Here is an 11,618-nt window from a genome sequence, read left to right on the forward strand (position 1 = left end):
AGTGCCTCTAACTTCATGACTTCTCTCCTCACAGCGGTATTATTTAACGTAATCAGCCTGTTGAGGTACGCAGACAACCAGTATAGTTACACTGATAGGATAGCAATGTGCAAAACTGTCGGATATTCCTGATACCAAAGGGAAAATAATGTCCATGCAGATAGCAAGCTTTGATTTATGGCTACGTTAGCAAGGCAACAGTGTGAGAAACTGACAGATGATGTAGAAAATAAAAAGGGACCTGGGTCTCTTAGAGGATCTCTGAGTAAACACAAGTTGCCAAGTCATTACCAAAGCAATGAAATAAAAAAAGTACAAAAAAAAAAAATTAGCAGGTCAGCAAAACTGGAGTGTTTATTGTTGTTTATATGTTGTGTACTTGAAAGGAGATAAAGGTGATAAAGGGGAAGAACTTGAGAGAGGAACAAGGGATATGATGTAAAGCAAACAATACAGTCGGGACTGAGTGGTGGTACCTGTTTGTCAGCCCTGTGCCTGATCACCACAGTTTGGACCAGGAGGATGAACCCACTGTTTTCACAGTGTTCATGCCTGGGTTACTTCCACAGCCAGGAGGGACTGGTTATGTTTTTCCTTGACCTTGATGAAGGACTACTGGAAGTCCCCTTCTTAACGTTTCCAAGGGAATATCTGGAGGTCGCCACCTAATGTCATTCCTTCCTAACTCCTTAACATAGCCAAATGTTTGTTTCACACATGGGAAATTCTGCTCAGTACAGCATTGTATCTGAGACAAATGCTTTGTAGTTAATAAAAAAAAGTCTGTATGCAAAGCCAGGATATTTTTGTGTTAACACCTATGACCACCAATTATCATTCCAAAATAAAGCCTGGAACTACTCAGGTAAAGTCAAGATGAAGTCATACTCACTAGCATAGACAAATCGATAAACAATATCATTACTATTGATGTCATAATGCAGAATAATGAAGGCAATACAAATCAAGATAAATTAAAGCAACTTTTTAATGCCTAATCATCCTTTAGTCCAGTTTTGATTTCACAATCTTGCGTAAATCTTGTAAAAAATAATTAAGAACTATAAATTAAAATGTTCCTATTTTTGTTTGTGACAATTTTCAAAACCAGATAGTTTTCCCTTGGCTATTTCCTTCTCTCAAATTAAATCAAACACAAATCTCGAAGCCTAGTGTTACTTTATGCTTTTGTCAAATAAACGTTTTGATCCAATCAATCATATCCTTTCTAGCTTCTTCAATATAAGGTTTATCCTCAGGTTTCATATCTTCTGGCTTCAATTGTGCAAACCCATGAACTTGTCCAGGATAAACTTTAATTTTATACGCCACTCTACAGTACTGTTTCAGCTTCTCCTCCAATAAGATGATCTGTAAAAGAAAGAATTTTTCCATTATCTTGTGGTTTGGGGTTTCTTTTAAGGTTGCCAAACGCCTTTTTGTCTTTTCTCAACTGTAACACTTGAAGCAGATTCTGTCGCTTAACAGGTGAGAAAACCCCTATTTGAAATATAAGACTGAAACATTTTTTAAAAGTATGTATGAGTCTCAGAACCTCAACCGTTACTGCAAAGATGGTTTGGTAAACGCCATTGCCGTAAAGAAACAGGTGCGTTTCTATTCAGAGACTTAGGCTTGTAACCTAATTTTAAGCTCTGATCTTGAGAGGACATATTCCCTCAGTGACTCCTAGTCCAAAATATTTTGATAGGCTTAGTAACAGTTTAAGAAAACACAGGTTTTGGTTTTTTTATTTTACTGTATGACAAAAAGACACTGCTCCTGCACAATCTTCTTGCAAGCACACACATGCTTACACATGGAGTACTAATCATATGATTGTGTACCTGTATACATGTGTAGACACATTTTTGTGCTCATTTCCATTAACAACTCAGAAAATAGGAGAATGAGCACTTATTTTGCCCCTGCAAGCTTAATTCTACCCATTGTGCAGATTAGAGACAGTATTGTAATTTATTTCATGTTCACTTTTTTTTCCCCCACGGAACCCTTTATTTCTCACTGCAGAAAGCAATGTATTAAAGAATTTTTTTAAATGCAGGACTTTTTTCTTACACAATCTGCCCAGGAGCTCAGAGAGAAGGCTTCAGGAGAAAAAGGTATGGTTTCAATGTGTAACGCACGATGGAAAAAATGTATTTATGAAAATGTGCCCCTGGGAGAAAGACATTCACCAGAAAAAGAGGACAGGGAGTAAAGGAGTCATTTTCCTGTCCACAGGAGACATGTTTGAGGTACAGATCAACATGCTGAATAACACAGAAGTAAATATTGGCTTCTGAATTCCCAGAGCACACTACCAGTTCCCCAGTTAGACCCTACGCCTGCACAACAAAATATTCTAGAGGTGGTATGTTACCCTTGTCTCCGAAGAGAAAGAATTTATGCACAGAAGAGGGCACCAGTTTCCTACCCATATATTTATCCAGCCTCTCAGATAACGCTTATGGTAGGGGTTATATCAGAATATAGATGGCAGCCAGGAGTCAAAACAGAGTCCACAAGTTGTCATCATAGTACTTAAAATTCACACCCACTTTTCTGACACAGCTCATTTTGTCTTCTTGTACCAAAAGCAATTAGTCACTGTTCCGTATCATCAAAAAGTTCAGTTACAAGGCAGAAATTATCTTTTTCCATTCAAATGGAGAAAATTCAGTGGTTTAACTACCTGTTGTCTCAACCATAGCAGCAGTATCCCAGTTTTTGAGATGTTTGGCTCATACCAGTTGGATCTCCCTGACCAGTTTCACACTCTGCTTGTCCAGCCACTCAGAAACCAATGACTGTCCTTTACTGCATTTCTCACCTCTAAAAAGAAGCTTTGAATAACCTAAGCAAGATACGGGGGAAGTTGAAATATAAGCAGAACAATTCAGCCTGTCTGATTTTTCTTATCGGAAAATGGTTTCTAGCAAGCTAGGATTTCTGTGTAGGATAAAAGAACTACAGGAAAAGGAAAGTAATTTCCAGTGCAACTTACCTGATCATAAGAAATAGTGTGGTCTTTCTCACCAAAAATAAAAAATGTTGGATTTAGTAAATTGTATCTTTCTTCGGAGTCCCTAATTATTCCTGTAGTGTATTTGAGAAACAGTCTGTTAGTGAGATTAACAGTCTTGGAAGACAAATGGCAAATTAAAAGACAAAATTTCTATTTAGGTTTACTTATTAAATACTTCTTTTAGGTCAGGACAGTTTCTATTCCGAATGAGAAAAAAAGCATTTGCAAATTATATTTCCCCACTCTCCAAGCACTAAAAAAAAATTAGAAAATTTTTGTGCAAGAGGAAACATTTTTTTCTGGTTTCCACCATTCCTAAATTTTGATACCAAGACAGCGTATTGCTGAAATAATGATAATTAAAATCTGCAACTCACCTTTGAGTTGAGTATTGTTGTAACAGAAATTGTTACAAAGCAATAACTAGACTTACAAACTACACATAGTTGTTTGAGCCCATGTAAGATTCCATGTGTTCTACACTACCATAGAGGGACACCCCAGCGGTTAATTGAGGATTTTTCAGCATCAAGTGATGTACTGCCATTCCACCCCAGGAAAACCCAACGATACCAATCTTCTTTGCACCGCATTGTTCCTTTAGATACTTCAAGACAACATCAGCTTCCCTAAGACATATAAACAAAAGTAAACTAAGGAATCTATTGCAGAATCAGTACTTGACAATTTAAGAAGTAAATTAAAAGAGACACATTAATTTTTCTGCATCTGCACACCCAATCATTTAAAACAGAGAATACTTAAACACACATTTCAGGCTGGAGTGGTGGCTTCTGTTCTTAAATGGGAGTTAACATCTCTGGTCCTAGTTTAGGGAAGTACAGGTGTAGGTACTTAAATACTTACCTGGATTGTGACCTGCTCCTTTGTTTTCAAAACAAGCAAATTTTTAATTGAATCATTTTGTCTAGGACAGGACAACTAAAGGCAAAACACATCTGCAAGTAGAACAACATCTTGCATTATGGACTGTAGGAATAGATAAGCTTCACTGTGCTATCTCTACAGAGTCCACCTATTATATAAAGATTTATCTTGATTATGTCGTTCCTGTTGCATGAGCTACTGTTAAAATATCCTACCAAACCCACATGCAATAATACTATGCTAAAGTAGCAATTACTCAAAATTAAATTGTCAGTAACTATAATGTTTAAAAAAACAGGTATTGCATGAGGTATAACGCAAAAAATATGAAAATTGTTTTTAATTGCTAACTTCTCAGGTCTCAATAGTTTTATCTTTTTTCATTATCTACAGAGTGTTTTTGAATTTTAAATGCAGACTGCATACACTAATAACTATATTTTCAAATATTTGGTATATTAGTGTGGTCATCACAGGTTTGGTTAGGCTGACAAAACAAGCAGTATGAGAGTGACATGAGGAGGAGATGGTATCCTAGGCCTGTAGCCAGGGAGTGCGCTGTTGACTGGATGGGCTCTCTCGGATTCGGTTGGTTTGGAAGGGCACTAAGTCAGTCATGGGTATGGTGGATTCCTTGTGCTTTGAAAGAGCAACGGATCTGACCTCGAGGGCAGCTACAGGTGAACCCTCAAAAGACAGCATAGGCATGTCCTCGAGGTCTTAATTATTTAAGACAGTGCCCACATATCTGCTTACTCTTTGAAGTAGGATTTTTTACAGGTGCTAGTCATTCGTCTTTTCCAAAAATTTCAGTATCAGCTTCTGCAACTATATGGTCAAAAGCTTTGCTGAGAGATGTTGAATTTGGACTGGGACCACTGGGACTTCTTGAAAGATTCAGAAGAATACTTGCGGCTTACAAGATGATAGCTGAGTAATAGGGTCTCACTGTCTCATGATCATCTTCTGAAGCTTTAGGCTGTGGTGATAGATGCTGAAGAAACAGTAATGCCTTCCATAATTCAGGGAAGCCCTGTTACAGGCACTTCGAGGCTCTACAGATAGTGGGCCCTCTATTTCACGTTGAGGAAAGCAGTGTAGTTGATCAGGTGTATCAGGTTTTGGGCAGTCTGGCAAATTTTGATCTGGTGCTGCTCAGGAGAATATCGTCTACAGCTATCATTATCTACAAGGCAGAAAGCAAGATGGGCAAGTGACATCTGACAGATAACATGTGGAAGAGTTTGCCTCCTTATCTTGAGGAACTGGAGGCAGAATCGGCACTTGTGGGTGAGAGTGCTGGATATTTCAGAGCCTGTGAAACACTGGCTGTGAGCCTGTGTGGCCAGTATAACACGGTTAGAAAAGGGCCCAGGAAAACAAGATGGGGACAATAAGCAGAGTAACAGATGGAGCAGGTGATCCTTTCCAAATCCCGGACAAGACAGTGCCCAGAACCACAGAAGAACCGCCCAGAATAAGCAACTGTGTGCATGCAGCCAGCTTGCCCTGCTGTGAGGGGCCACTTTTAACATTTCATACAAATTCCCCTCGTTTGCTGGATGCTCTTTAAAGTTCAAGTAAAAATATGTATCTTACTTGTCTACTTTCATAGGATCATGAGCTTTCATCCAGTCAGCAAAGTCAGCCCAGTGATCAGTAGTTTTCCAGGGGTCTGTCCCCTTGAAGAAGTCCGGGCAGATGGTTCTGTGTGAAACATGGAATCAAGTCAGCTTTCACATCCAGGAGAATCTGTAGATGTCTGAATGTCTCCTAATGTCTTTTATACTCCAGTGTACACATCTGCATGGTTACTATCTGAACCATATTCTACTTATCCTGTTTGGCGGTCAGCAGAGCTAAAAGTATATGCCTTTCTATGGAAAAAAAACCCCACAAATAAAAACTCTCATTATTTCCTTAGACATACTTAATACAAAAGTAAGGGGATTAAGTAACCCTCCTGATTCTACATAAACATTTGTATATCTCTGCTAGTAAAAGCTATAAAGCAACTGTTCAAAAGGTTTGGTTCTGAATGTTTATCTTTTAATCACCCACGCTGCCACATAAGCACAAACACTGGCACTTTGTGACTCTCCTTGTGGCTTTGCGCTCAGGGAGCCATTTTTGGTGGGTCAATTTTAGTAGCTTTGGTGGCCTCGTGGGAACATGTTGTCCCTTTGAGGTTTCATTCGCTCAGACTGAAATGGTGTGGTTGCCCTATGCGTATGGGAAACCATATGCCACACTTAGCTTTAGGCCTGGTGATGTATCAGTGCATTTAAGAGGAAGACAGGAAAGACAATTGCTTACATGTATCCATGACCTGCAATCAAATCGACTATGTATCTAATGTCTGGGAACAGCCATCCAAATATATCGTGAATCACAATCACAGCTTTGTCTGTGAAAAAAGATGGTCTGCAAACATATGCCTTGATGTGCTCAATTTGTACTTCGTGTCCAAGGCACCCATATTGAGATCTTTCTCCAGTATTATATAGAAAAGGATCAGCCATTTGGAAACCTAAAAAAAGAGAGCAAGAAAGTCAACACAGATTATTAAGGGCAAATAAAGGCAAATACGATCTGCAGAAAGTAGTTCAATAACTTCTGCAAATAACACTGACATCCTTGTCTGAAAGGAAAAAGTAGAAAAAAGCAAAAGCAATGTTCCAGTGCAGAATGTCTCTTAACCCATTTTGTGTTATTAAGCTGAAAATGAAGAGAAATACCAAAAGCAAAGTTATAAAATTACAAAAAACCTGCGCATGTAGGTCCTGACTCTCATGTCACATTTGTTTTGCTCCCATGCCACTCCGTCTGCACTGGTGTGAAGCAGTATGGCTTCAGATGTCACTCTCACCCCAGGCATGGGGCCATCACGCCTGTCTTCATGGGGAATCCCATGCTGGTTTCTCTGAATTATGTGATGGGTAAGGACCACAGCACTCACCTGATAAAGAAAACTAAAGTTTTCAGCGCTTCTGTCAGTGCTGGCACCTGCTGGCTAACCTGAGCCTTCGGTAGCAGCATCACAGCTGTCTGGGAGCTGATGTGTCAGGCGCAGTTGGTGAAGGACTGCAGTACGGATTTGTAAATTAGATTCTAATGCCTTGGGCCCATATGCCCTTGAAAGGGATTGCAAGAAAACAAGCAAATATGCAAATCTCATTCAAAATGTGTGAGAGTATTTGGGTTTGCCCCTTCTCCAAAAATAGCAATTACAGACAATGAGCCAGTAGCTGTGCTACAGAGATTGAAGTCAAAAGTTGTTCTCTCTGCATCAGGAGCTTGGAATAGACTCTGTGCAAAAAGTAAAATGTGACCCTGTAATTAAAAGTAGTGTTATAATGCATCTATACAAAGAATCCAATTAACTCTGCAAGGCCAATGTTAATAGTAGCATTTCCTAGCCATGTACTGACTTTGAAACTGTCCTTGAGGATGCAATACACACACCTGCATATACACGATGACTGTCTCTGCTTCATCATTTCTACATTAGCCTATTGTTTCTGTTTGCATTGTAACGTGTACTTCAGAAAACTATCTAGTCTTCATGGAAGTGAGGCAAATTCTGGTGAAAAATTATACTTTCATCAGCTCTCCATTAACCACAGCAGCGGAGAGTTATGTTTCACTGAGTAATGGGAAATTTTGCCTAGGCAATACAGACACACTTGGAACCAGACTGAAGAATAGAGAGTCGATGCCGCAGAGACTCACCATTTGCTTATGCCTTACACAGCACTTCCCAGCTTGCATGATTAACACAGGCTCAATAACAGCATCCTGATTCTATATGCATTTAGACTGCCTTATACCCAAGATGATTGCCCTTCCCAATGTATAGTGCAGAGACACTGTTCTTCCTCATCCTCTCCCAACCCTGGGGCTGCTGTCACCAGATCTGGCAGGGCCAGCACTGAGTTTGAGCTTGATTACAGCTGTAATCCCTGGCTGATAGAGTGTGGCGTAGAGATACAGGAATTGGGCGAATGTGGCTCTACAGCTAGAATCAAGTTGCTTCGAAAATAGCAATAGTGGGTGATCTCATGTCATAAGTAATCCTCTGTGCTGTTAACTGAGAGCCGATTACATTTGTTAATTGTTCTCCCACCTTTCTCAACATCTGAATGACAGGGTTGGTGCTAGGAAGCATAAAGTACCCTGATCTTCAGGACTGAATCCTACCTTGTTTTGGCATTATATGAAAGTGGAAGTTGTAACATGCCTGGGAGAGAATCTCCTGGTTTAAGCCCCCCATTATAGGCCTGAAAATGCTTGAGAGATGTCTGTTCAAGCAAAGGACAAATGAGCTTGTTGAAGTGCAAGAGACTGCCTGGAGAATTCCCAGGCACTCCCAAAGGTAACTAACACCACTGGCTTCTGAGATGGCAGCCACTATCTTGCTCCACTAAGGTCTTTTGTTCAGAAGGGCACAACCTATGGTGTCCCCTTCAAGGAAGTAGTGTTTAGGAGGCATTAAGCTTTGCAATAGTTGTGAAACAGCCTACTCCCAATCTGTTGGTTGCTTCCCATAAATCATTTCTTTGGCCTGTCTTGATTGATGCCTAGCCAGCTGGCTCTCCTCCAGGCACCAGGCTGCAGAGAGGAGAACGTCAGTAAATAGTCAGCCACACCTGAACTGCTTAGAAGTCTTTGATGGAATCCTGTTCAGTCAGAAGCTTTATTTGTTCCCGCCCGCTTCGTCCCACGCAACATGGTGTGGCGAAGCAACGAGATAGGGTACTTCCTACCTGTCCTGTCTCACCTCATTCCCTCTTCCCAACAATTTCAGCCATTACACTTTTCCTTTTCCCGCTTTCCCCGTGGCACGGTTCCCAGCAGGCAGCATCTCACCTTTGTGCCCCGCTTCTCATCGCTGAGCTCCAGCGGAGAGGAGACACAGGGCCTGGTGGGAAGCTAGAGACAAGGGAAAAGCTGACCGCTGCTAACAGGGAAAAAAGACTGATAGCCATGAGTCTGCTGTCACCCTTCTGCTCGTTAACAAAAGGCCTTCTTGTAGCCTCTCCTTCTCACCAGTGGTCCTGCTCTTCCTTGGATGTCTTGATACCATTCAGCTTTTGTGCAAGTAACACAAAAACTGAGGAGAGTTATTTATATCACAAGGCAAAGGTGGCAGGACAGTGGTAGGTAGTTGAGTAGTAGGACAGACCCGAACTACTACATTTTTAAAGAGCAAGAAATCACATGGTTAAATCCTGCTGAGTCCTAGTTTTCAGTAGGAAAAAACAAGTCCCTTCTTGGAAGGTGAGGCTAAAAACCTTTTAAAATCAATCAGGTAAAACAGGGGCAAATATAGTCCTACGGATAATCCCTACTTCTCAGAAAGGGAGTATGAGCATGTGATCTCAAAGTGCTGTGCTGTTTGGCAGGACCTTGGACTAGTAATGCCAAGATGTGACATTTCTGCCCTTTTCTTAGGTCCAGTGATAACATTTTAAACTCCAGCAATAATTAATTTCAATGGTAAGTGCTCCAATGGACCAAACGAGGAAAAGAACGGAAATTCATTGCCATAAGGGCAAAATAAATTACTGTGGTCCTTTAACGTGATCTTGCTACTGATGGACATAAAGTGGTTACCAGTGTCCTCAGAACTATTGCTGTGACACAGTTTACAGCAAGGACTCATAACAAAATCCAGTCTTTCCCAAAGGTGACAACCTTTATCTTCACCTTATCTGCTCCATAATATTTGTCTTTGTGCATTTTTTTTTACTAAAACCAAAATAAAAGTCTCTCTTTAAAGGACTGTTTTTTGCTGAATGTTTTGTGCCTTTTCAAAGAGCTGTATATAATTGCTTAACCATTTCAGATTTCTCCCTTTCTGCACAGTTAAAAGTAGGCTTTCTCTGCTGCCAACTCAGTCTTTGTGGACCAGTTTGCCATCACATACCTGGAGTACAGGATCCTGTTTTAGCCCAGCTCACTTCTGCTCAGTGGGATACCAGCGAGATTTCTCTAAAAACAAAAAGAAGAAAACCAGTTCTGCTGACAGCTTTGCTCCTGCTGCTGCCCATCCAGTTTCCAGGTGCTCTTCAACTCTTCTGCAGCCTTTGGGATTGGGAGGTGAGGAGGAGAGGCTTAGCACAGGAGTCATCCCGAACGAAAGGGGTGGGGACAGATCATGCGGCGAGGCAGGGTGCAGCAGGCTCCACATCAGTTGCCTTTTACTCTACCTTTTATTTATTTATTATTTCAGGAGTTTAGAGAGCAAGATGCACCCAAAAGCTATACTGCATTTTTTTTTCCATCTCTCTAAATATGTGTAATTCCTAACAAAATAATATAGAGAAGTTGAAACAAGGCTGCTGAGTCTTATTATCAGCACACTTCCGTTTTCTGGGAAAATTTCCGTTCCAGACCTGTATACTACAAAGCAAATGATGTGTGTGATGGAGCCACTTAAGACACTGCAGAATCTTTAGACCTCAGCATTTATAGCCGAGACATTTAGCATCAGTGGTGCATTTGCTGATGCATTGTCAAATTCAGAGGTGCCTTTTCTTATAGTATATTCATGCACTTTTATTGTCCATAATAAATGTCTTTAGTGGGATTTGTACCGAATTAAGATGAATCTGTCCTGGAAAACTTGCAGCATAGAAAAATTACGGAAGTCTCCCTAGCACACAAATCAAACATTACAGCCACACCCACAAGTATTCCCAACAAGTCCAAAAGTGTTTCAGGTTATTTTTGATTAGACTTGCTTTCGACAAGTTAGAAACATTTGAGTCTGAACTGGTTGTTATTGATGGTGGCTCATTGAAACTTTCCATTCCTATTTCCATAATGGCCTTGTATGCAAGGAACATTAGCTTAGCCCTCAGGCTGATGTCTACTGTAGCTTTAATTTTCTCTGTGTGTGCAGGTGGTTTGTGTGTGTGTGTGCGTGTCGGGGAGGAGGAACAAGAGAGACAAAAGACCTCAAAGAAAATGACAATGTCTTTTGAAGTCAAAGATCAATAAAGAAATTTTGATCCTAAGTGTATATGACAGACAAGTCCCACAGTCACTCTGTAGATCCTCAGCAGTACTCTGAGTGGTAGTGACCACTGTGTAATCTGAGAACTAGTTAATACAGGTGATAGCTGGATTCAGTTCACCAAACTTCAGACATCTACAGTGAGGACAGCTACATGTCAGCAAGGTGTCTACACTCCCACAGTTGTCATCAGGGTTTAGGTGTCTTCTTTAGAGTGAAATGAATAGTCCCCTAGATGCCACCAGTTCTGCTGATCACGGAGTTTAATGGCAGCCTACCCACCTAGTGCAGGTGTAGGTTGCTGCGCTGAGTGCATCATCACTCAGGCAAGATCAGTCCCACATCTGTGTGCTGTGGGAGCTACACGAAACTTAAAATTAAGGTTTGTCATGACCAGACAGAAGGTGTTTGTCCTGTCATACCTGTCAGTAGCTTTGCGCATCAGGTTTGTATAAGAAACCATTAAAAAGATTGCTTGTGTTGCAAGGGAGGGAGTGGGAGTCTTCACTGAAAAGATACAGTTGATGCTTTGTTATTAATGGCATCTTGGTTGAGCTTGTCTTACCTGACCTAGGTGGGCATGCTGTACTCAGATCCACAAGACTGAAGTAGAGTCTTGCTACCTTGCCCCCCAGAACATGAGTCTGTCCAAGCTGCGGTCCCTTGTGGAACAGATTGGGC

General features: G+C 40.8%; 1 protein-coding gene across 1 annotated transcript; it reads right to left on the bottom strand.

The window, feature by feature from the left end:
• Positions 1–1,191: 1,191 nt before the first annotated feature.
• On the bottom strand, positions 1,192–6,438 carry LOC128905858 (carboxymethylenebutenolidase homolog). The gene is made up of 5 exons (XM_054192441.1): positions 6,233–6,438; positions 5,516–5,623; positions 3,515–3,657; positions 3,008–3,099; positions 1,192–1,371 (listed from the first exon to the last, which is right to left on the bottom strand). Exons 1-5 carry the CDS (start codon positions 6,436–6,438, stop codon positions 1,192–1,194), a joined length of 729 nt encoding a protein of 242 aa, XP_054048416.1.
• Between the last annotated feature and the right edge of the window lie 5,180 nt (positions 6,439–11,618).

The sequence above is a fragment of the Rissa tridactyla genome, chromosome 2, assembly GCF_028500815.1.
Source record: "Rissa tridactyla isolate bRisTri1 chromosome 2, bRisTri1.patW.cur.20221130, whole genome shotgun sequence".
NCBI classification, from domain to species: domain Eukaryota; kingdom Metazoa; phylum Chordata; class Aves; order Charadriiformes; family Laridae; genus Rissa; species Rissa tridactyla.

What these genes read in the sequence shown, in the direction of transcription:
- LOC128905858 (XM_054192441.1), bottom strand. Translation starts at nt 6,438, where the DNA reads ATGGCTGATCCTTTTCTATATAATACTGGAGAAAGATCTCAATATGGG. An exon ending in GATCCTATGAAAGTAGACAA is followed by an intron (nt 3,658 to 5,515) that starts GTAAGATACATA and finishes TATATGTCTTAG; the next exon opens with GGAAGCTGATGTTGTCTTGA. An exon ending in ACACTATTTCTTATGATCAG is followed by an intron (nt 1,372 to 3,007) that starts GTAAGTTGCACT and finishes TTTCTTTTACAG; the next exon opens with ATCATCTTATTGGAGGAGAA.